This window comes from Bos indicus x Bos taurus, chromosome 5, assembly GCF_003369695.1.
Source record: "Bos indicus x Bos taurus breed Angus x Brahman F1 hybrid chromosome 5, Bos_hybrid_MaternalHap_v2.0, whole genome shotgun sequence".
Taxonomy (NCBI): Eukaryota; Metazoa; Chordata; class Mammalia; order Artiodactyla; family Bovidae; genus Bos; species Bos indicus x Bos taurus.
This window is the reverse complement of record NC_040080.1, coordinates 28161773-28185747: the sequence shown is the minus strand read 5'-3', so window position 1 is coordinate 28185747 and position 23975 is coordinate 28161773. Positions and strand designations below refer to the sequence as shown.

Genomic DNA, 23975 nt, shown 5'->3' with positions numbered 1-23975 from the left:
ATGCTAAAGAGTAACAGACAGTATCTTCTTTGTAGAGGAAAATTAGGAGCAATAATTATATAGACATTTTTTTATATTTGGATTTTTAAAAATTATAATCTTTATAATATTAAGAAATCCCCTATTTTTAGATTACAAAAGTCATTTTTTAAAGTAACTGTTAAATTTCATGAAATGCTTTAGAAAGCATGTTACACATGTAGTTTTTCTCTTTTATCTTTGTAATTTATTAGAATAGTCTACCAAATGTCCTGGTGTTCACCCAATTTGACATTTTTAGAATATATTCTACTCGCTCATGATGCTTGGCTCTTTAAATAGATTTCTGGATTTGATTTGCTCTTACACTTAGGACCTGGGATCTGTATTCATAAGTGACATTGGTTATTTCTTTTTTCTTGGTGTGTCTGTGTATACCATTTATGTTTGGTTTGGGTTATGATAGACACAGAAATGATCTTCCCTGGTGGCTCAGCAGGTAAAGAATTCTTCCTGCAATGTAGATGTGAGAGATGCAGTTTCAGTCCCTGGGTTGGACATATTCCCCTGGAGGAGAAAATGGCAACCCACTCCTGTATTTTTGCCTGAAAAATCCCATGGACAGAGGAGTCTGGCGGGCTACAGTCCAAGGGGTCACAAAGAGTCAGACATTACTGAGTACACACAGCAACAAAACACAGAAATGAGTTGGGAGTTATTTCATCTTTTCAAGATCTGGGACAAGATAATGTAGAACAAAGATACTCTCTCCCCTTGGATATTTGTTGTTATTCCATTACCGTGAATTTGAGGCTTTTGATGGAAATTATCCATCTACTCTTAATAGAAACTACAGAAAAATGAGATTAGCTGAGAAGGGCTGGTTAACCTAACTTTAGAGAAACAAAACTAAACAAAAATATAACAACATTCATGAATACCGGATATGTAATTGATTGCAATTGATTGCTTATTTTAATGTTAAATGTCCATCTCTTATGACCAGAATCTGTCAGTACTTTGTTCATTGATAGATTTTTAGTACCGAGAATAGTGCCAAGCACATGCTGCTGCTGCTGCTAAATCGCTTCAGTCGTGTCCGGCTCTGTGCGACCCCATAGACGGCAGCCCACCAGGCTCCCCCATCCCTGGGATTCTCCAAGCAAGAACACTGGAGTGGGTTGTCATTTCCCTCTCCAATGCATGAAAGTGAAAAGTGAAAGTGAAGTCTCTCAGTCGTGTCCGACTCTTCGCGATACCATGGACTGCAGCCTACCAGGCTCCTCCGTCCATGGGGTTTTCCAGGCAAGAGTACTGGAGTGGGGTACCATTTAGTAGACCTTTAATAAATTTATGTTCATGAAATAAATGAATAAAGTAATAAATGCCTTTTGTTTGGTTGGGAATGGATGTTTCTTTAGGGAGATTTGAGAAAATTCTAGGTAGTATAATTGTCTTTCAGAATATTTTATTTTTAGCAACCTTTATGTGATACTGAAAAAATATATATGTATAGACACTGTTTCTTAGAAAAGTTTATGCATGATTATATTCTGTTTGAGAGTCCCTTGGACTGCTAGGAGATCCAACCAGTCAATCCTAAGGAGATCAGTCCTGGGTGTTCATTGGAAGGACTGATGTTGAAACTGAAACTCTAATACTTTGGCCACCTGATGCAAAGAGCTGACTCATTTGAAAAAACCCTGATGCTGGCAAAGATTGAGGGCAGGAGGAGAAGGGAACGACAGAGGATGAGATGGCTGGATGGCATCACTGACTCAATGGACATGGGTTTGGGGAAACTCCGGGAGTTGGTGATGGACAGGGAGGCCTGGCCTGCTGCGGTTCATGGGATCGCAGAGTCAGACATGACTGAGCGACTGAACTGACTAACTGACTGATATTCTCTTTGTTCAGGTTTATAAACTTCACTCTATTTCAATCCCATACTGCTTTCTTAACTAAATATACTTTGGGATCCAGTGGACATAGGGAAGAACCGGCTGCAATGAGAAAATGCCAATAACAACCTTCCATATGTTATTTTCGGTGTCATGCTTGTTATGAAGTTAAGTTGTTCCTTCCTATCACTAGATATATTAAACTTTCTAAAGACATAAATCAGAAATTTCTTAGGAAGACTAGGATTTCTCCCAAAAGAGGAAAACCATTTAATTCTAAAGTATAATAATTCAGCTGGTAAACATCATTAAAAAATCATTCTTGTTACTTTTAATACAGTGGCATGGATTAAATAGAGAGCAGTGCTTACTTTAAAAATACTTTATAATTTGTAATAAAAGGGAAAATCTAAGTTTTTCATCTGTTACCTTGTTAATCCCACAAATCGTCATATTCCATCTTGCCTTTTTTTCTTTATGGAGTCTATTTCTTCTTTTGGAATAGACGCATCTCCCTGATCCCCAATCACTTTTTCTTTCCTCTCCATAGGTCCTGTTCATGTTTCAAACTTTACCTACTTTTTGAAGACTCTTCTATCCTCTGGTCTACTTTCTCCAGCTCTTCATCAAAGCTCCATTTTAGCAATGATAATATTTATTATAATTCTATTTCCATTTTCCCCCTAGTAGATTGTAGACTTTAACAGGGCAGAAAAATTTTTATTTAATACTTTAATTGCTGACCTATTTAATTAAACTCAATATAACCTTAACAAGGAGTACAGTTAATCAATGTTTATTAAATAAATGCATTTTTAAGAAGCATGTGTTTCTACAATAGACCCAGCCTAGAAATGAAACTTCTTTACCTGGGTCTTAAAATGTAGTCCACAAAGTTTGAATCATTCTCTTTTTGTTGTTGTACTCTTTTCTCAACTCTCAAATTTATACATATACAAATGAGGAGAAAGAAAGGTAAGAAAGTATTAATAATTTGGATTCTTGGAGTAGCAAGGACCATTGACAAAAAAAAAAAGGGGTAACAGAGTGGTAATTGTGCATATCAGGTTTACCCTTTCATTTCATAGCAGGAGTGAATTATATCAGAACAGCCCTTCCAAATGTTCTTTTTTTAAATGTCTTTTTCCTAATTATAAAGTATTACATAAGGGCTTTCCAGGTGGCACTAGTAGTAAAGAACCTGCCTGCCAATGCAAGAGGTATAAGATATGTGAGCTTGATCCCTGGGTCAGAAAGAGCTGGTAGAAGAGGGCATGGCAACCCACTCCAGTATTCTTGCCTGGAAATTCCCATGGACAGAGGAGGCTGGCAAGCTACAGTCTATAGGGTCGAAAAGAGTCGGACACAACTGATGCAACTTAGCACACAGGCACATCTCACCTTGTCTTTCACAGGAAAGAAAATTCCAAGAAAATGTAGCCTCAGCTATTAATAGGGAAAAAAGCAAAACTAATCCAGTTATAGGAAATTTACAGGAATGTTTACCCATCCTCTAAAAACTCTTCATGAAGAAAGATCATTTTTCTAGGTTCTAGGAGAAGGTAGATACTTTAGGTACATGAAAGTTGAATATGAGGAGCTAAGCTTCCGTTAAGCTCTTAACTACTGGCTAAATAAATCTTTGTGTATCTAAATAGTAAGTCCACTTATTTTTTTTTTTTCAGAGACATGTTCAAACCTAATTGAAAATATTTTTAAAGTTATTATTGGATGGTAAGAGTATGGGGTGGAGTTGGCCTTAGGGGAATTAGAGTAGCAATAATAAAAAGGATGTTGGAAAACACATGCTTGGCTCAACTCAGGATAACCGCAGAAAACAGGACAGACCAAGAAGGAGGAGGAAAGCAAGATGAATGATGTGAAGCTTACTGTTTTGGGAGGTGAAGGAACAGGGAAATCTGGTAAATGTGTTGTTTTTTTTTTTTTTTTTTTCTGGTGTAGAGTACATAAAGAGTGAGAAATATATTGACGTTATATATATATAAACATATTATAATTTATAGAGTTGATATAACTATATATTATTTCTCAGTAGGAGTTTTCATTTTATAAGCAAGCAATGCAATTAACTTTGTATTTATAAAATGTATATACAGGTTGAAGAACACATCTGTTTGAAGTATTAATTTGTATCTTGTTCTACTGATGTTTAAAATAAATAGGACCAACAGGAAATCCCTCCATCATGATCCCACATACTTCTCACTCTGTCACACCTGCCCCCACACCTGCATGCGTGTGTGCTAAGTTGCTTCAGTCTTGTCAGACTCTCTGCAACCCTAGGGACTGTAGCCCACCTGGCTCTTCTGTCCATGGAATTCTCCATTCAAGAGTACTGGAATAAGTTGCCATGCCCTCCTCCAGGGCATCTTCCTGACCCAGGGGTTGAACCCACATCTTTTGTGTCTACCTGCATTAGCAGGCAGGTTCTTCACTGACAGCACCACCTGAGAAGCCTCAGTGGCCAAGCAGTGGTCTTGAAAAGATTCCACTGCCCTGAGACTAACTGTGGAGAGAAATGTATGAAGACCTGTGGATTATTTTTAACTTTTTAAAAAATTTATTTATTTTTAATTGAAGGTTAATTGCTTTGCAGAATTTTGTTTTCTGCCAAATATCAAGATGAATCAGCTGTAGGTATACATAAGCCACGTTTCAGAGGAGGAAAAAGAAAAAGAAAACACTTTGAAGGGAGATGAGGACATGGCTTTTTAAATGCCTGGGAACTGAGCAACACGGTGCCCATGACCTTGGAAGCTACGCGTTTGTCTTTGTTACATGGTGGTAGTAAGGATGCTGCCAATAGAGCCACCTGAGCCTGGTGAATCCTAACTGGCCAGACCCAGGAGCTGCAGTAAGATTAACCAACACTAGAGGGCGATCCTCCGTTTCTTGGATTTTGAAGTCCCTGTTTCCTTAAACATTCGCAAAGGTGTGATACTGTCCTGGCCACTATTACAAACATGTGGCACCTTGGAGCCACAATTAATTTGATGAAATAAAAAGATATCATGGTTCTTGCATCTCAGATTTAATAAGAAATCTGTCTCTGTTGCAAAGCTGAGGTTTCTTATGTGTGTTTGCCTTAGTGAATTACTTACACAGTGAATTGAGTGGGCACCACAGTAAGATCACTTTCTTTCTAGCCTCCTAATTTTTACGGTTTTATGATTGCTAATCTTACTGATTATTATTTAGACCAGAATTTAGTAAAACTGCAAGGTCTTCATTAATACTTAGTAATTTTTAAGCCAAGAGATAAAACCTTACGTACATACATGTGTGCTGTGCTTAGTTGCTCAGCCCTGTCTGACTCTGCGACCCCGTGGAATGTAGCCTGCCAGGCTCCTCTGTCCATGGGATTCTCCAGGCAAGAATACTGGATTGGGTTGCCATTTCCTCCTCCAGGGGATCTTCCCAACCCGGGGATTGAACCCAGGTCTCCCACATTGCAGGAGGATTCATTACTGTCTGAGCCACCAAGGTAGCTAAATTGTTACCTGTGTCTTAAAACTGATAAGACCTTAAATTCAGCTTGTTTTGTTTTGCAGCCCTTATAGTAAGGTTTCTTACCAAGCGCTTCATTGGAGAATATGCTTCTAATTTTGGTAAGTCGCTACTTTAGACTTTTTCACTTTAAAACTTCAGCATCATCAATTAACATCAGTGCGTGTGTGCTCAGTTGCTAAGACTTATCTGACTGTTTGCAACCCTATGGACTGTATGTAGGCCACCAGGCTTCTCTGTTTTTGGGATTTTCAAGGCAAGAATACTGGAGTGGGTTCCATTTTCTTCTTCAAATTAACAACATCAGAGAAGCATTTTCATAGAATCTTCTATTTTTGCACTTTTAAGCAACTTGTTTAATTCATGGACTCTGATTTTAAAAGCCCAAATAAGTATTTTAACTAAATATTCTTTCATGATAAAATTTATCCAGTTTTATGTTAACTGAGATACATTAGAAATCCAGTTGATTTCAGTCTAGAACTAGAAAAACCTTAAACCTGGGTCCCACCCATCTGCACCAACCATTGCAGAGCATGTGAGTGTGGGGGTTTTGTTAAACTGTGAAGCAATTTTAAAATTAAAGCAACATCTGCTGAGAGATAAAGACTAACTATAAAAGCACAAGTAACTACAAAATAAATGCTTATTTTATTTAAAGCATTTATTTAATAAATGCTTATTTTCAAAAGACCATGTGAAAATAACAGGAAAATTATGCTTTGACTAAAGATCATATCATAATTATGTAGGTTGCTTATGTAAGTTTCAGAGAAATTCTAAAACAGGTGCCAGGGCACCTTGATATAATCTTAGGATCATTTCACTAACTCTACCATAATTTTGTTATTTTTATCAAAATTAGCATGACATATGGGAAATGCCACAGTGGGGAATTAATAAAAAGTGGGGAATTTTGCCAGAAGTTTGAATATATTTTTGGCTCAAAAATTAATCTATATAATGCTACTAATATCTTACCTGATTGAAGGCATGGTGGGGAAAGGTTTTTTGTTTTTTTTAATAGGAATGAAGATTTTAAGAAATAGAATTGGGAGAAAGGGATTTTTTTTTTTCATTCCATTATACTTAGAGTAAGAAGTTACGATTGCAAGTGTTTTTCATGAGAAATAAACAACAACAAAAATCTTTAGCATTCATTTATGAGGTAGCATTATTAGAGTATTTTAGAAAACAACTTTGAAGTATTGCATTGTGTTGCTGCCTGCATGTAGCCAACATAGTATTTTAGTTCATATGATGCTGTGAGTGTTTTAGGGCAAGCTCTGATTATAGAAAGAAAAAATATATAGAAAGAGAAACTCTTATTGTTTCATTTCTCAGGTCAACAACTTCAGTCATAAAGGGCCAGATAACACACAAACTAAGAGTAAGGCATGAGAAAGTGTTCCAAAACTATAAAACAATACAGATTTACAAAGAATAATTAACAGCAACAACAAAAGTAAATGTCACCTTAATCTTTAATACAACATAGTTATATAAGCAAATGAAGTATGCATATTTCTGGCTATTACACCTCTATTGAAAAATAAGACCTAGAGACATTTATAAAGACAATGAAGTGAGTTAAAGGTCCACAGCAAGAAGATTAATTAGCCAAAAAATGACCTTATGTGTAAATGAAGGCCTACAGGGGGAAATAATAAAATTCTAAAATGTTAAGAGCTGGTGACCCCTGCTGGCAGTTTTTGAGTATTGAGAGTAGGTATTTTTAAAGGTCTCAGGAGGAAATGATATAGTTCATGGTTGTTGCTGTTGTTTAATCTCTCAGTCATATCTGACTCCTTTGCAACCCATGGATTGTAGCCCACCAGGTTCTTCTGTCCATGGGATTCTCCAGGAAAGAATACTGGAGTGTGTTGCTATTTCCTCTTCCAGGGGATCTTCCCCACTCGGGGATCGAACCTGTGTCTGCATCTCCTGCATTGCAGGCACATTCTTTACTGCTGATAACTCACGGTAGTAAGCTTACGAAGTTTAGAATAAACTGTCTGAAGACATATTTTAAGATTTAATTAAACAGTAACAAATTTCACTCTGTGTAGCCTAGAAGGATCTCAGAATGTACCCCTGGGCTTCCCTGGTGGCTCAGTGGTAAAGTATCCGCCTGTCAATGCAGGAGACACAGGTTCAATCCCTGGTCCAGGAAGATCGCACATGCTGCAGAACAACTAAGTCCATGTGTCACAACTGTTGAACCTGTGCTCTCGAGCCCGGGAGCCGCAACTACCGAGGCCACATGCTGCAGTTACTGAAGTCTGAGCACCCTAAAGCCTGTGCTTCCCAACGAGAGAAACCACTGCAGTGAGAAGCCCATGCACCATGACTAGAGAAAAGCTCCCACAGCAACAAAGACCCAGCACAACCAACAATTAATTAATTAATTGAATTACATAAAATAAATGTCATCCCTAACCCCCTGAAGCTGGCTTTCCCAAATGTCAGCTACATCTTTCTACCAAGGGTTATGGAGTGTTTGCCAGAATGGGTCATGTGTCAGTTGGCAAATGTATCAGTATGCAATTCTGGAGATAAGTTAGGTCTTGTATGAAAACACTGGAGGGACAGTTACAGAAATGAAGTCTTTCATTCATTCAAGAAATATTTATTGGACACCTGTCATGTGGCAGTTACTCTTCTAGAGGCTATGGTAATGAACAGACTAATATATAGGCACAAAAACATGTCAGTGAATAGGTACAGTGGTGAAATTCATTTTTAAGGAATATATATATGAGCAAATATAGCAAATACATGTTTTTTTTGACCACTATCAATAAAGAAAAGCTACTAAAACTAAAATATGACTGGTTGAATTTATAGGGCTATATTTATATTTGGCTGATCCAAATATAAATCCATGTTTTAAAATTCTGGAGTATTTCCATACTGATAATGAGTATATGTATATTTTGCAGAATCTATCTATAACAAACATTTGTGTTTGGAAGGGAAGCAATTGAATCTAGAAATATATGACCCTTGTTCTCAGGTAAGTAAACCAAAATACTTTTATATTTTCAATCATGATTTGAAGAAGATAGGATAAGGGTAAGTGTGCAGTTGCTAGCCTTAATATTGAAGTTACTTCTCAATTTTAATTATTAAAAATTTAAGAAATTATTTTAGTGTTATATTATCTAGCTTCTCTGTAAAGTTATGACAAAATTATGTTACAGATATCTTTAAAATAGCAATATTATTATGCTTTCATAATATATTTTTATCAGGTCACAATGTAGCTGTCAAAATACTAATAGTTTAATGCTTATTAATTCATAGTTTATATAATTTATATAATTTATATAAACATATAATTCATAGTTTATATGTTTGCTAAGTTGCATTTGTTGATAACTAAAGAAAATGAAAGTGAAGTAGCTCAGTCGTGTCCGACTCTTTGCGATCCCACGGAATGTAGCCTACCAGGCTCCTCCGTCCATGGGGTTTTCCAGGCAAGAGTACTGGAATGGGTTGCCATTTCCGTCTCCAGAGTATCTTCCTGACCCAGGGATCAAACCCAGGTCTCCCGCATTGTAAGCAACACGCTTTACTGTCTGAGCCACCAGATAACTAAACCACTGTCAATAAAACCAAAGTAAGAAGGATTTTGAGTACAAACCCCTTTATTCAAACACCAATACAGCATACTAATGCATATATATGGAATTTATTTTTTAATTTATTTTATTTTATTTTTTAACTTTACAATATTGTATTGGTTTTGCCATACATCAACATGAATCCACCACAGGTATACACATGTTCCCCATCCTGAACCCTCCTCCCTCCTCCCTTTCCGTACCATCCCTCTGGGTCGTCCCAGTGCACCAGCCCCAAACATCCAGTATCGTGCATCAAACCTGGACTGGCGACTCATTTCATATATGATATTATACATGTTTCAATGCCATTCTCCCAAATCATCCGACCCTCTCCCTCTCCCACAGAGTCGAAAAGACTGTTCTATACGTCAGTGTCTCTTTTACTGTCTCGTATACAGGGTTATTGTTAGATGGTAAGGATAACCCTGTATGCGAGACAGCAAAAGAGACACAGATGTATAGAACAGTCTTTTGGACTCTGTGGGAGAGGGAGAGGGTGGGATGATTTGGGAGAATGGCATTGAAACATGTATAATATCATATATGAAACGAATCGCCAGTCCAGGTTCGATGCATGATACTGGATTCTTGGGGCTGGTGCACTGGGACGACCCAGAGGGATGGTACGGGGAGGGAGGTGGGAAGGGGGTTCAGGATGGGGAACACGTGTATACCTGTGGCAGATTCATGTTGATGTATGGCAAAACCAATACAATATTGTAAAGTAATTAACCTCCAATTAAAATAAATAAATTTATATTTTAAAAGTTTAAATATAATTATATAAGTAAGAGAAGGGTGGCTAGCTGTTCAATATTTCAAAACATCTCTATCCCCTGTGGGATAGATTTTGTTGGGTATGGCAAACATCCTTCAAATCTTTTTTGCTAAACCTTAATCACTATTGTTGCTTTACTGATTTAAATCTGTTACTAAAAAATCAATACATATTCTGTTCACTAATATAGAAGATACTGTCTCCTGTGTGGATATGGTGTTAAAGGCAATTATTAGGGCTCATCAAATTTTCAGAAAAAGAGAAGTTTTTTTAGAGAAAAAGTTATCAAATGAAATAGATATAACTTTATTATAGTTCTTTATTTTTTAAAAAAATTTGATCACTTTTGATAAAAGAAAAAGTGTGATACAAATAAACTGCATTTTAGAAAATAGCAGTATTTGCTTACTGAATTCTCTTCCAGGTAAAATGGGTCTCCATTAATTAGCTGTCTGTCATGTAAAATACAGAGGTCCAATCCTACCACTTTCAATGTGTTTGATTTATTTTCAGCCACAGAAAGCAAAATTTTCCCTCACAAGTGAGCTGCATTGGGCAGATGGGTTTGTTATTGTGTATGACATCAGTGACAGGTCTTCCTTTGCATTTGCAAAAGCATTAATCTACAGAATTCGGGAGCCACAGACAAGTCATTGTAAAAGGTGAGGTATTTTTCATTCCTCTCTACTTTCTTTTTAGTAAATCATCATAGAGCTGTAAGCATCATTAGGAAGAATTTAATACAGGTTTCCAATTACAAAATTTAACAGCCCTGAACAAGCCACCTTCCATTCCACAGGAGTTACACATGTAGTAAAAGGAGTAAGATGAGAATACATTATATCCTGAAAGACATCAACAGTTAACTTGCCCCAATAAATGACTGTTTTACAAGACAGCTTCTATTGTTAACATGACAATCGCTTGCAAAATAATAGTCCTTTGTACACAAGATAGTTCCCTTTCCACCTTTCTTTTTCATTCCCGCAAAAATGTTAAGGATACTAAATAAATCCAGATATATTACGTTTGGCATTCAATTCCTAGTCATTGGTATTTTCAGTCTACAAAGCAAAATAGACTGAATAATCAAACCATTACAAATTCTAAGTATGAGACTACATTTTTCTCCATTTCACCTCCTAAAATAAAGAGCTAATCTACAATGCCCTATTGTTAATGTCTTGACAAAGTCATTATGCAGGAAAACAATGATGCCTTAAACTATTTTTGAATTAGTAGATATATGTTTAAACCTATGAATTTCCCATTTTTAGTTTTCCTTTTTTTTAAATTGCTTTATCCTTTCCCTTTAAAATAGTTATTTTTGTTCAACATGCTGGTGTAAGGGATTCTTTGTGCTCTTAGCCAGATTTGCCCTTCTCTAATATCATGCTAATCTGGGAAGCAAGGAAGCACAATATCATTCCTGAAAATTGATATCTGTGATTTTAATATCTTTTTTAAATGCCCATTATCAAGAAATAATCAGATAATAATTGATAAGGGGTGTTCCCTTGGAGTCATTCGATGTGAATTCTTGTTTATATCTGATTGACCTTGGGTAAACCCTTTAATTTCTAGACCTTCTTTTTCTGATTATAGAACTGATGGAAACATGGTAGGAGAAAAGAATATGATTTTACTAAGAAACCTCAGGGCTCTGATTTCCTATAATATTACTGATTTTGAGGGAACTCCATTGTTTTGGGTGTTAAATATTTTATGTTTAAGCACCATAACTGTGGTAAGGGTAAGTAATTAAAATTACTTTGCTATTCTTCATTATCAAAAGAATCACTCAAGAAGAATTAAAAATGTATATTTTAAAAATCCTTATATTTGACATTCTCAGGCAATATTCTTAATGTGTTGATCAAATAATTCTTGGGTATTTCCAATTTTTAATCTTTAAGTAGAGTCTATTTCCAAATCTCTTATCTATAGATAGAAAGAAAATATGGCATTTAAAAAATTATATCTGATATTTGTGACTTATCCTTCAAAATATTTCATTTATTCTTCCCCATTAATTCTTCACAATAATTTTCTGAACTATATGTGTGAAAGTCACTCCGTCGTGTCCAACTCTTTGTGACCCCGTGGACTGTAGCCTGCCACACTCCTCTGTCCATGGAATTCTCCAAGCTAGAATACTATAGTGGGTAGTCATTCCTTTTTACAGGGGATCCTCCCAACCCAGGGATCGAACCTAGGTCTCCCACGTTGCAGGAAGATTCTTTACTGTCTGAGCCACCAGGAAAGCCCGAGAATACTGGAGTGGGTAGCCTATCCCTTCTCCAGTGCATCTTCCTGACCCAGAAATCAAACTGGGATCTCCTGCATGGCAGGCAGATTCTCTACGAGCTGAGCTACCAGGGAAGCCCTATATAAAGAGATATTATTAGTATATGAACTATGTCATAATGTACTATTACTATCATCAAGAGTCTAGTGTTAGACATGCAATGCTTTTTCCTTGATGGCTCAAACCATCATGTGAATAAAACATACTTTGGTGGTTTCTATACAATATCTCTTGAGATGGTGTTGAAGACTTCATTTTCCCATTTCTTCCCTATAGTAGATATCTTGGCACTATTTCTTGTCATTTAAGGACTAGTGGCCATACTGTATTCTTCAAATGAAACCCTGCTTTAGAAATGTTGCACTGTAACCACAGAGATTGTATTGATATTTGCCAAAGACATTACCTTACAAAGAAATATATTTCTTAAATAAATCAGAAAAGTTGTACACAGTTACAAGATGGTAAAATTTTCTTTAGAATATGTTATAATGAATATTAACAGGGAACAAACAGTGATGAGTACTGAATAATATTTTTCCTTAAGAAAACTGTATTTAAATTGTTTAATTAGTAAAGAAGCAGTAGCTAGTCCTTCTCTTTCAATTGATAAGAAAATGAAAAATAATGCTTAATAAGCATCTTTAATAAAAGATGCTTTTATTATTATTTTTTTTATTTTTATTATAGCCTGGCATTGAGCTAGGTTTTCGACATACTTCTTCATTCTGGGTGATGAGAACTATTTTACCTTTTTTGTTTTTTAACATATAAGAGAACTGAAAATGGAAAATGATGTCACACTCATGTCTTGTTAATAAACAGAGCCATAGTTCCAGGAATAGATTTGTGCCACTTCAAATCTTATGCTTTAAGAGTTTTGTTGGGTCTGTGTCATTTACATTTAATCTAAAATCCTTTTTATGAGTAAATGAGGATACACACATGACTACAAATACACACGAACAAATAATACACATAATATTTTTTCCTTTTTTTGGGGGGGGTCCTATAATTCATTTTTATATAAACCTACTTAATATATAAAAAAAGAGTTGTTAAAGCAGTCTTACCAAAGAATTGTGTATCTGTATTTCAGACCTGTGGAGTCAGCAGTGCTTTTGGTGGGTAACAAGCAAGATCTCTGTCATGTGCGAGAGGTTGGCTGGGAAGAAGGGCACAAACTGGCATTGGATAACCGGTGCCAATTCTGTGAACTGTCTGCAGCAGAGCAATCTCTGGAGGTGGAAATGATGTTTATCAGAATTATCAGGGACATCCTGACAAACTTCAAACTCAAAGAGAAGAGAAGATACAGTGGATCTAAATCCATGGCCAAGCTGATCAATAATGTATTTGGAAAGAGAAGGAAATCTGTTTAGTAGACATGTGATCCTGGGGGATTTATTATATCAGAGAGTTTCAAACATTTGTTTGGGAATTAAATTTACCTTTTGTGTGCAGCGAAAACATTCTCTTAGAGATATGAAATAATTGACCATGAACCACAACTGTGTTTTCAAATATATAGTTTGCCTTTTTGGTTGCTTGTATCTTATACATTTTGCTTCACACTATTCTCTATACACAGAATAGTATTAGTATAATTTAATGGTGGATTACTGTACAGTTTACCTTACCAAATAAACCCTGCTTATGTAATTTTCTTAAACTACTATTCTTTAGGGCTCCCTTACCTATATTTTATATATGTCTTTTAGATGAAATATGTAGTTATATATAGGAGGAGAAGGGGACGACAGAGGATGAGATGGCTGGATGGCATCACTGACTCGATGGACATGAGTCTGAGTGAACTCTGGGAGTTGGTGATGGACAGGGAGGCCTGGCGTGCTGCAATTCATGGGGTCACAGAGTCAGACACGACTGAGCGACTGAACTGAACTGAACTGGTAGTTATATTCACCTGGTAGCTCAGCTGGTAAAGAATCCACTTGCAGTGCAGGAGACCCAGTTTGATCCCTGGGTTGGGAAGATCCCCTGGAGAAGTGGAGGGCTACCCAGTCCATATTCTGGCCTGAAGAATTCCATGGACTGTATAGTTCATGGGGTATCTAAGAGACATGGCTGCAACTTTCACTTCACTTCTTCAATATATTATAGAGCTTAATTTATCAATTTGTAAAATTCAAGATCTATTTAACAGAAATGCATGGATTTAATTTAGAAAGTGTATCTATAATAAGCAGTGAGTTATTTAAGATCACACAAGTTTTTTTTTTTTTTTTTTAACTGCTAAGGCCTTAAGAAGTTAAATTCTGGGGAAAGAATAAAGTCAGATGAATGGAAAAATTAGCACTGACGTATATATGTTACCATATGTAAAATAGATAGCTGGTGAGAAGTTGTTGTATAACACTGGGAACCTAGCCTGGTGCTCTGTGATGACCTAGAGTGGTACGGTAGAGGGAGGGGAGGGGAGGGAATCTCAATAGGGAGGTGATATATGTATAATTACGGCTGATTTGTATTGTTGTATGGCAGAAACCAATACAACACTGTAAAACAATATTCCCCCAATTAAAAAAATAAATGTTTCTTACCCATAGTTTATATTCGGCCTGATGATGAAAAAGTCTACAATTCTTTATTGTATACTGTAGTAACAAGGGCAATTATCATAGAGTAAAAACTGATGCAGCTAAGATCCTTTTTAGATTAAAAGATTAGCATCATGTATGAAACGAGTCGCCAGTCCAGGTTCCATGCACGGTACTGGATGCTTGGGGCTGGTGCACTGGGACAACCCAGAGGGAGGGGAGGGGAGGGAGGAGGGTGGAGGGTTCAGGATGGGGGACGCGGGTATACCTGTGGCAGATTCATTTCGATATTTGGCAAAACTAATACAATTATGTAAAGTTTAAAAATAAAATTAAATTAAAATAAAATATAATAAAATAAAATTTGTGTCAAAAAAAGAGATTAGCATTTTTTTTTAAGTTCATTTGGAAATCTAGATGTCATAGGGGAAGGAAAAGGTAAAAACTAGTAGATAATTATATAAGCTTGAAGCCCTTATTGTCCTGAAATAAGTATTACATGAGACAAAAACATTTTGGGCCTTCTACCATTACATAGGGTACAATTTCCCCCCCAAAGTCATCTGTCCACCTCCTGGACTGCAGCGCCCCTTCTGCCATCCTTGGTGAGCCTGCTGACTGCTGCATTTCAAGTTGCAGGTCGAGGCCTGATTTCAGCCAAATCACTGATAAGTAAGGTTTGATTTCTGATACGTTCACCTGGGCGTACATGCAATGCTCCTAATATTGAGCTATAGAGTTAACATTGAGAAATGGAGTATTTCCTATCATATCAGTAAACAAGGATGTCACGGTCATCAGCAATTGCAGCCGTCCAACATGAGCTGATGAGTCCTGAGGACACTCAGGAAGGAAAAGAATACCTGCCATCTAGCAGCCACTCTCTGCAGCCATCCCTGCAGGGCTCTTCGGGGAGCCGTGGGGGAACCCAGGCTGTGAAAACACAAGATAATGGCCCAGATAACTGAGGTGCATATGAAAGGAATGATTTCAGTGAGCACAGACTCTTGCATGTTTCCATACATAGAAAAGTACTAACTTCCTTAACTTGGGATATCTGGTTTCTCTAATTAATGGTAATCTTTTGAAGTTTCTGAGGACTATGTGCTCAGAGTCATGCCCAACTCTTTGTGACCCCATAGACTGTAGCCCACTAGGCTCCTCTGTCCATGGAACTTCCCATGCAAAAATATTGGAGTTGCCATGGACTCCTCCAGGGGCTCATCAAGACCTAGGGATGGAACCTGTGTCTCCTGAGCCTCCTGCATTGGCAGGCAGATTCTTTTATCACTGTGCCACCTAATGACTACCTGTCTTTTGTTGTGAAAATCCTATATATCCTAGCTCCTCCCCTCGCCTCCTAGGAGCAGGTTCTCAGAGTTATCTGAAACGCTTTCTCCTGGGTTGCCATCCTCATTTTGCCCCAAATAAAACTTAACTCGCAACTCTCGTGTTGTGCTTTTTTTTTTTTTTTAAATTCAACATGTATGTGCACTAACCTAGAGACCATGTGAAAGATCTTCAGTAGAGGGTGGTAGACAGGAGTCCAGGAGGGTAATACAAACTGTTTTGCTGCACAGGAGAGAATCCATCTCATTGACATGATCTTGCTCATGGTGAGTCATGAGCCAACATTTAGCTCTCCTGTTGTAGAGAAAGCTAACCTGGATGATATACAAGTGGAAATAAGGAAACTTGTATGTGGTAGTTACAAAATAGTTCAGAATGTTCATAAAGATGGGGGAGTTTGAGTTGTTATGAAGGGTTGGGCCCAAGAACCCACCATCTGATCGTGTTCTCTGGGACGATTCAGAGGAACTTCCTGTACTATAAGGAAGTGAGGAACAGAGTGGTGAAGAGGCAAAGAGCTTTGACAAGCATCATAGTGACTGTGCTCCACCGGGCAGAGCTGACAGTAGAGATGCTGCCATTGAACCCCACTTGTCAGTATCAATGCAAATGATAGAATCCTGGGACAGCAGAATCTGGATGCCAGTGTTTAACCCAAAGGCTGTTTAAGCTTGAGAGTCCCTTGGATTACAAGGAGATCACACCAGTCAATCCTAAAGGAAGTCAACCCTGAATATTCATTATAAGAACTGTTGCTGAAGCTGAAGCTCCAATACTTTGGCTACATGATGCAAAGAACCAACTCATTGGAAAAGACTCTAATGCTGGGAAAGATTGAAGGCAAAAGGAGAAGGGGGCAGTAGAGGATGGAATGGTTAGATAGCATCACCGACTCAGTGAACATGAATTTGAGCAAACTCCGGGAAATAGTGAGGGATGGAGGAGCCTGGCATGCTGCGTCCATGGGGTTGCAATGATTTGGACATGACTTAGCGACTGAACAACAACTATTTAACCTGTCAGCCTATTTATCCATTCGCTCAGCCCCCAGAGAAACAATGCTGTATCTAGAGCAAGGCTCCATTTTTTATACTGGTTGGTTGGAAACTTAGATGCTTTATTGAGGCAAAGTTCATATTGTGGGCTCAAACCTTGCTGCCATCCTTGCCACCAAGGCCATTGTTATCCTGAGTCCATTACATATAAGCACAACAGTGGTCAAGCAAAACAAGTTTATCTGTAGGGCAGTTCATCCTGCTCATTTGGATGTAAAGTGATTTCGCATTGGTGGATGCTCTCTAGTGGGCATTAAAATGATACACAAAGACCTGTACATTTTATGCTGTCTCTCGGAGATCCATTCACATACTTTTTCTCCAGTCCTTCTTGGCACTGTTCTTCCAGTCTTACCTCTTACAGATGTGTGCATGCATGCTCAGTCATTTTCGACTCTGTGCTATAGCCTGCCATGCTCCTCTGTCCATGAGATTTTCCAGGCATGAATACTGGAGTGGGTTGCCATTTCCTACTCCAGGGAAACCTTGTCCACCTAGGGATAGAACCCACGTTTCCTGCATTGGCAGGCAGATTTGTTACCACTGTACTACCTGGGAAGCCCACCTCTTACAGATACCTCTGACCAACTGGCAAAACTATGATCATGGTCTAAAACTCTGTACCATCTTGTATTACACCTTCCTGTCTTATAGGGTACACAACAAAGTCTACTGACAAATGGGATAGTTTGCTTTTACCAATAAACTTCATGGTCACCTCTGGGCAGATCTGTAATGAGAGCCTGTCCTCTTTCGCCTGGCACTATTACATCAAGCTTGAGTGAGGAGTGCTTCTTATCAACTAAGAATATTCAGATTACATTGCTTTGTAAATGAGAAATAAACTTCTTTTGTGTATTATTCCCATAAAATCAGTAGGACACTTTTTTTGATCAACTATTTATAGGGCTTTTACTAATTTTTTATATTATTAATATTGACTATATAAGTATATGTATATGAATATATATATCATTTTAAACATTTATACTTTTATCTTTTTTATTTATTTTGTTCTTATTATCTGCCCAAATAAAAGATTTGGTCTTCATTCTTTAAAATTATTTTCCCAGTCAAAGAATGATTCTTTGGGGCTGATTTTGCATTAAAAAGTAACATACTTATCTATTCCACATGGAAGAACTCTACTGTCAAAATGGTATGAAAATTCTTTCATAGCTTAATCTATGCATATGTATCTGTGATGAATCAGAGTTCAAGAGTTTTCTAAGTATACTATTCATATTTGTATATATTAATATTTCTTTACTGTAGCTTGATTTTATAGCAAGGTGATCTGAGATGACAATTGTTACAAGGTGTCTATGGAACAAAGGAATAACAACAAACATTCTTAGCAAAAAGAAAAAAGATAACTGTGTGAGGTGATGGGTGTGTTAGTTAACTTGATTGTGGTAATCATTTCACAACATATGTGTGTGCTAAGTCATATCAGTCATGTCTAACTGTTTGCGACCTAGGAACTGTAGCTTGCCAATCTCCTCTGTCCATGGAGTTCTCCAGGCACGAATACTGGAGTGGGTTGCCATTTCTTCCTCTAGGGGATCTTCCTGACTCAGGGATGAAACCCATGTCTCCCATGTCTCCTGCATTAGCAGGGGGCTCTTTACCACTAGCACACCTGGGAAGCCCTCAGTGTATCTGTGGATGAAATCACTATGTCATACACATTAAATATATTGCAGTTTTTTCAGTTATACCTTAGTAAAGTTGAAAAATGTTTTCCATTAAAAATAATTTCTATTTTAAAAATAGTTTCCATGAGATAACATAATGAATGAACTGTTGGTGAACCACTGATTATTTTTCAGAGTGATATTTAAAGGTACTAGGTTAAAGGTAATGCTCAAAATTCTCCAAGCCAGGCTTCAGCAATACACAAACCGTGAACTTCCAGATGTTCAAGCTGGTTTTAGAAAAGGCAGAGGAACCAGAGATCAAATTGCCAACATCTGCTGGATCATCAAAAAAGCAAGAGAGTTCCAGAAAAACATTTATTTCTGCTTTATTGACTATGCCAAAGCATTTGACTCTGTGGATCACAATAAATTGTGGACAATTCTGAAACAGCTGGAAACACCAGACCACCTGACCTGCCTCTTGAGAAACCTCTGTATGCAGGTTAGGAAGCAACAGTAAGAACTGGACATGGACCAACAGACTGGTTCCAAATAGGAAAATAAAGTATGTCAAGCCTGTATTTTGTCACCCTGCTTCTTTAACTTCTATGCAGAGCACATCATGAGAAACACTGGGCTGAAAGAAGCACAAGCTGGAGTCAAGATTGCCGGGAGAAATATCAATAACCTCAGATATGCAGATGACACCACCTTATGGCAGAAAGTGAAGAGGAACTAAAAAGCCTCTTGATGAAAGTGAAAGAGGAGAGTGAAAAAGTTGGCTTAGAGCTCAACATTCAGAAAACGAAGATCATGGCATCTGGTCCCATCATTTCATGGGAAATAGATGGAGAAACAGTGGAAACAGTGTCAGACTTTATTTTTTGGGGCTCCAAAATCACTGCAGATGGTGATTGCAGCTATGAAATTAAAAGATGCTTACTCCTTGGAAGGAACGTTATGACCAACCTAGATAGCATATTAAAAAGCAGAGATATTACTTTGTCAACAAAGGTCTGTCTAGTCAAGGCTATGGTTTTTCCAGTGGTCATATATGGATGTAAGAGTTGGATTGTGAAGAAAGCTGAGTGCTGAAGAATTAATGCTTTGGAACTATGGTGTTTGAGAAGACTCTTGAGAGTCTCTTGGACTGCAAGGAGATCCAACCAGTCCATTCTAAAGGAGATCAGTCCTGGGTGTTCATTGGAAGGACTGATGCTAAAGCTGAAACTCCAATACTTTGGCCACCTCATGCGAAGAGTTGATTCATTGGGAAAGACCCTGATGCTGGGAGGGATTGGGGGCAGGAGGAGAAGGGGATGACAGAGGATGAGATGGCTGGATGGCATCACCGACTCGATGGACGTGAGATTGAGTGAACTCCGGGAGTTGATGATGGACAGGGAGGCCTGGCGTGCTGCGATTCATGGTGTCGCAAAGAGTCGGACACGACTGAGAAACTGAACTGAACTGAACTGAGGTTAAAGGTACTAGGTTTCCCCTTTTATAATGTGATAGTTATAAAACATATTCACACATTTTTTGACATTCTCCCATTGATAGGTTGATTCTAATTTCCTTCCCCCTGATACAGACTATCCTTGCTGACTCTCTTTTAATACATGGGATGAGATGGAAATAATGGAAAGGACTCATCAGACCAGCTTGGAAAACAGCTCGAGCTCCCATCTCTTCCTGGGACTCAACATTTGTTTAAAATTTTGTTCAAAATTTGCATGGATGAATCTGGCTGCGCTGAAGACACCAGGACAGGAATACTATACTGCTTGGGGTTAGTGAGCACACAACTCCCAAACGCATGCAAATCCTCAGGTGATTTCAGTCTCTAAAACTGAACTCCTCTAACCCATGCTATGTGGATCAGGGATAAGTTATTCCCACTTATAGAATTCTAAGCCCAGAATATATCCTTGGTTATGTTTTGTTTGTTTGTTTGTTTTGGAGGGAGGCGTTCTTACGTGGCAATAGGTAATCAGAACAGATAATTCTTTAAAATCCCCAGTAACTCAGTCAATATGAAATATTTGGCTTTCTTATTGGGCAAAAACATAATGAAAAAAAAGAATCTTCCAAACCAGATTCAAAATTATCTACAATATCCAGTTATTCCCAAATCGCTCTCCTTATGACTATCACTCATATGTAAAGCAACTTGTGAAAACCTAAAAATAACAAATTGCAGTTTTCCAAAGTGAGAAAAACCACATCTACTTACAGTGCAGAAACAAATACATCAACATTAGGCCATAGACCATTGTAGGTTGAAGATAGCAAGTGTGTCTATAAATCTCAAAGATAGTTAAGCTGTAGCACTAGGCTGGGAATTGCCTGTGCTGCTTCTATTAAAAAAAAAAAAAAAAAGATGCCGTCATTCACTTTGGATGAGCTTCAATGAGATAACACATAATGAGGGGCAACAGCTGAGGAAGAGAATGCCAAAGGGGAGGGGCCTTTGAAATGGTTTTGATTTAATACAAGGCATGCACTATTAATAAAGAGGTTGAATGATACCTGTATGTTTTATAGGTTTATAAATTGGCTGTAGTAAAATATTTTACATCTTAGATCACTAGGTATTGTTTCAGCTTATTATGGGAGATATCTATCTAGAGTTGACTGAATTGTATTAATCTGAACCTAGTTTAATGATGCCTTAACGTTTTTATGGGGGAATTTAATGTTTGCAATATCCATGTTCCTTACTTGAAAGTGTGACTTATAGGTTTCTCATCTTCCTTAAATTATGAAATCCTTCAGCTAATAAAGGAAAATGATTATAGTTTGCAAAAAAGGCAAAGTCATTTAACAATCCATATAACTGTCTATTGTAGGACTTTGCATAATAATTGTAATTTAGCTATTAGGGATTCTAAAGGCAGTTATCAGTCATACTCCACACTTCTGGGGGAATCAGGCAAAGTCCAGAGTATTGAAAGTATTTTAAATTCCCAAGGAAAAAAAAGCAGACTGTAAATTGGGAATATACTCCATCATGACAACACATTCCAAGCAAGTAAGAAGTTCATCAGAGTTTTCAAACGTATAAACAACCAAACAGTATTTTATTTCTTTTGGATAGAGATATAATTTATTATTAAGAATGGAACTATTAGTTCCTGTAAGGAAGGGATGAGCTGATAAAAAGTGTCAGTTGCAATGTGAAATTTGACCATTTTAGTAATCCTGGAAAAACTAAGACATAAGGAATTAAGAAAAAACAGAAAATGGAAGAAGAGTAAGAAATGGAATTATGTGCCATTATGTGGAAGTATGACCATGAGTTACCTCTGTAGTTTTTAGATCACTTTATAAGATTGAGTGTTTAACATCTCAGTTTTAGTTGTTTAGTCAACTCAGCTGTAAAAATGAGTATTAAACTACTAGACACATGAGAACTTTTCAAAACACATATTAAGTTAAACTGATATTTTTTCCAGATACAGATTTACTTTCATGGTAATAAACTATTTCAGTTTTTAAATTTTGGGGTTATTTCTATACATATTTGGGGTTAAAGTTCTGATGTTGAGTTAAAGACAGAAAATTTAAATTATTCAAGCAACAATTATAAAGAAAATAACCAGTTGGTTGAAATTTATCAGAAAATTTTGAGGCCATAAGTAAAAGAAGCCTATATTTTACTTATTGTTATTCTCCACAATAGGAAATGATTTGAGCAAAACCTGCTCAAAAATAGTTTAAAAATTATGGAATTAGGTCATTTCAAATACTATTTATTGTTCTCTTAATAACATCTTTTTGAAGATAAACATATTCTTTGGTAGACTGAAACTAACACACACATATGTGTATTTGTGTATATAGGTATGCTATATAGTTATACTATATGTCTATATTTATCTCTCTCTAATGATTTTTTTATTAAATACATTTAAACAAATTGAACTCACCTATAAAAAATATAAAACAACACAGCTTTAATGATTTTATCTTTACAGAACGAGTAGTAAATAATCATCTATCACAGAACTTTAATATTGGACACAAATTGGCATGCCTTATTTAATCATGGAGATTTAATTGAAACATTGACTAGTGAAAAGGACCAAATCTACTATTTCACAATTTTCCATTAAACTTCAATTTTTTAAATTAAATAATGACAGTTTGTAATAGTATTGAGTTTCGTATAACACAGGTCATGTAACAGAATTTCAGTGTTTCACTTACATAATTGAGAATAGAAATGAAAGATAAAATTGGAGATATCTTTGTGCTACCTTCTGGGCTAAAAATGCACTTTGCCTATATTACCCTTTTCTTAAATCCTAGCTTCAGACAAGCTTTGCACACCCAGAAAAGAAACCATCTGTCCCTTCCCTCCATGAGAATGATTTTCTGAACCATACACATTATCTTATTACTCAGGACCCACTGCTGCTGCTGCTGCTGCTAAGTCGCTTCGGTTGCGTCCGACTCTGTGCGACCCCATAGATGGCAGCCCACCAGGCTCTGGCGTTCCTGGGATTCTCCAGGCAAGAACACTGGAGTGGTTGCCATTTCCTTCTCCAACGCGTGAAAGTGAAAAGTGAAACTGAAGTTGTCTGACTCCTAGCGACCCTATGGACTGCAGCCTACCAGGCTCCTCCATCCATGGGACTTGCCTAGCAAGAGTACTGGAGTGGGGTGCCATTGCCTTCTCTGCAAGACCCACTATCAACACCTATCTTTCTTTAAACAGTCACAGCTAAAAGAATAAGAGAAGCAACAGTTGCAAACTTTCTTCATCAGTATTGCAATCATGGATAAAGGCAAACACAGATGAGGTCAAGATTTGGTTATAGGAAGGAAGTGTTGGAGCAGGGGCTCAAAGGGCTGTGGTTTAGAACTATTCATGTATAGCATTTGTTAAAAATAGAAAAAAAAATTGTGTCATGTTATCCGTTATATCTCCCTTGTAATGAGAAGACAGCAAATTTGGGAACTACCTTCACCTCCATTAAGCATAGCCAAACTAAATAAATTCTGATTATGCATAGAATTTGATACTTCCCTGTTGGCTCAAGTAGTAAAGAATCCCCTGCAATGCGGGAGAGGGTTCGATTCCTGGATCAGGTAGGTCTTCTGGAGAATGGAATGGCATCCCACTCCAGTACTATTGCCTGGAGAATTCCATCTACAGAGGAGCCTGGTGGGCTACAGTCCATGGAGTCCCAGAGTCGGACACAACTGAGAGACTAACACGCATAGAATTTATGCTGAGT

General features: G+C 37.2%; 2 protein-coding genes across 2 annotated transcripts in view; one reads left to right on the top strand and one right to left on the bottom strand.

Moving 5' to 3' along the window:
- The window catches only part of PIK3C2G (phosphatidylinositol-4-phosphate 3-kinase catalytic subunit type 2 gamma), a 664807-nt gene that overhangs the window by 590712 nt on the left and 50120 nt on the right, over positions 1-23975 (bottom strand). The gene's annotated exons all lie outside the window — the stretch shown is intronic.
- On the top strand, positions 3706-13961 carry RERGL (RERG like). Its single transcript, XM_027541450.1, has 5 exons — positions 3706-3802; positions 5453-5509; positions 8351-8424; positions 10329-10477; positions 13223-13961. Exons 1-5 carry the CDS (start codon positions 3751-3753, stop codon positions 13503-13505), a joined length of 615 nt encoding a protein of 204 aa, XP_027397251.1. The 5' UTR covers positions 3706-3750; the 3' UTR covers positions 13506-13961.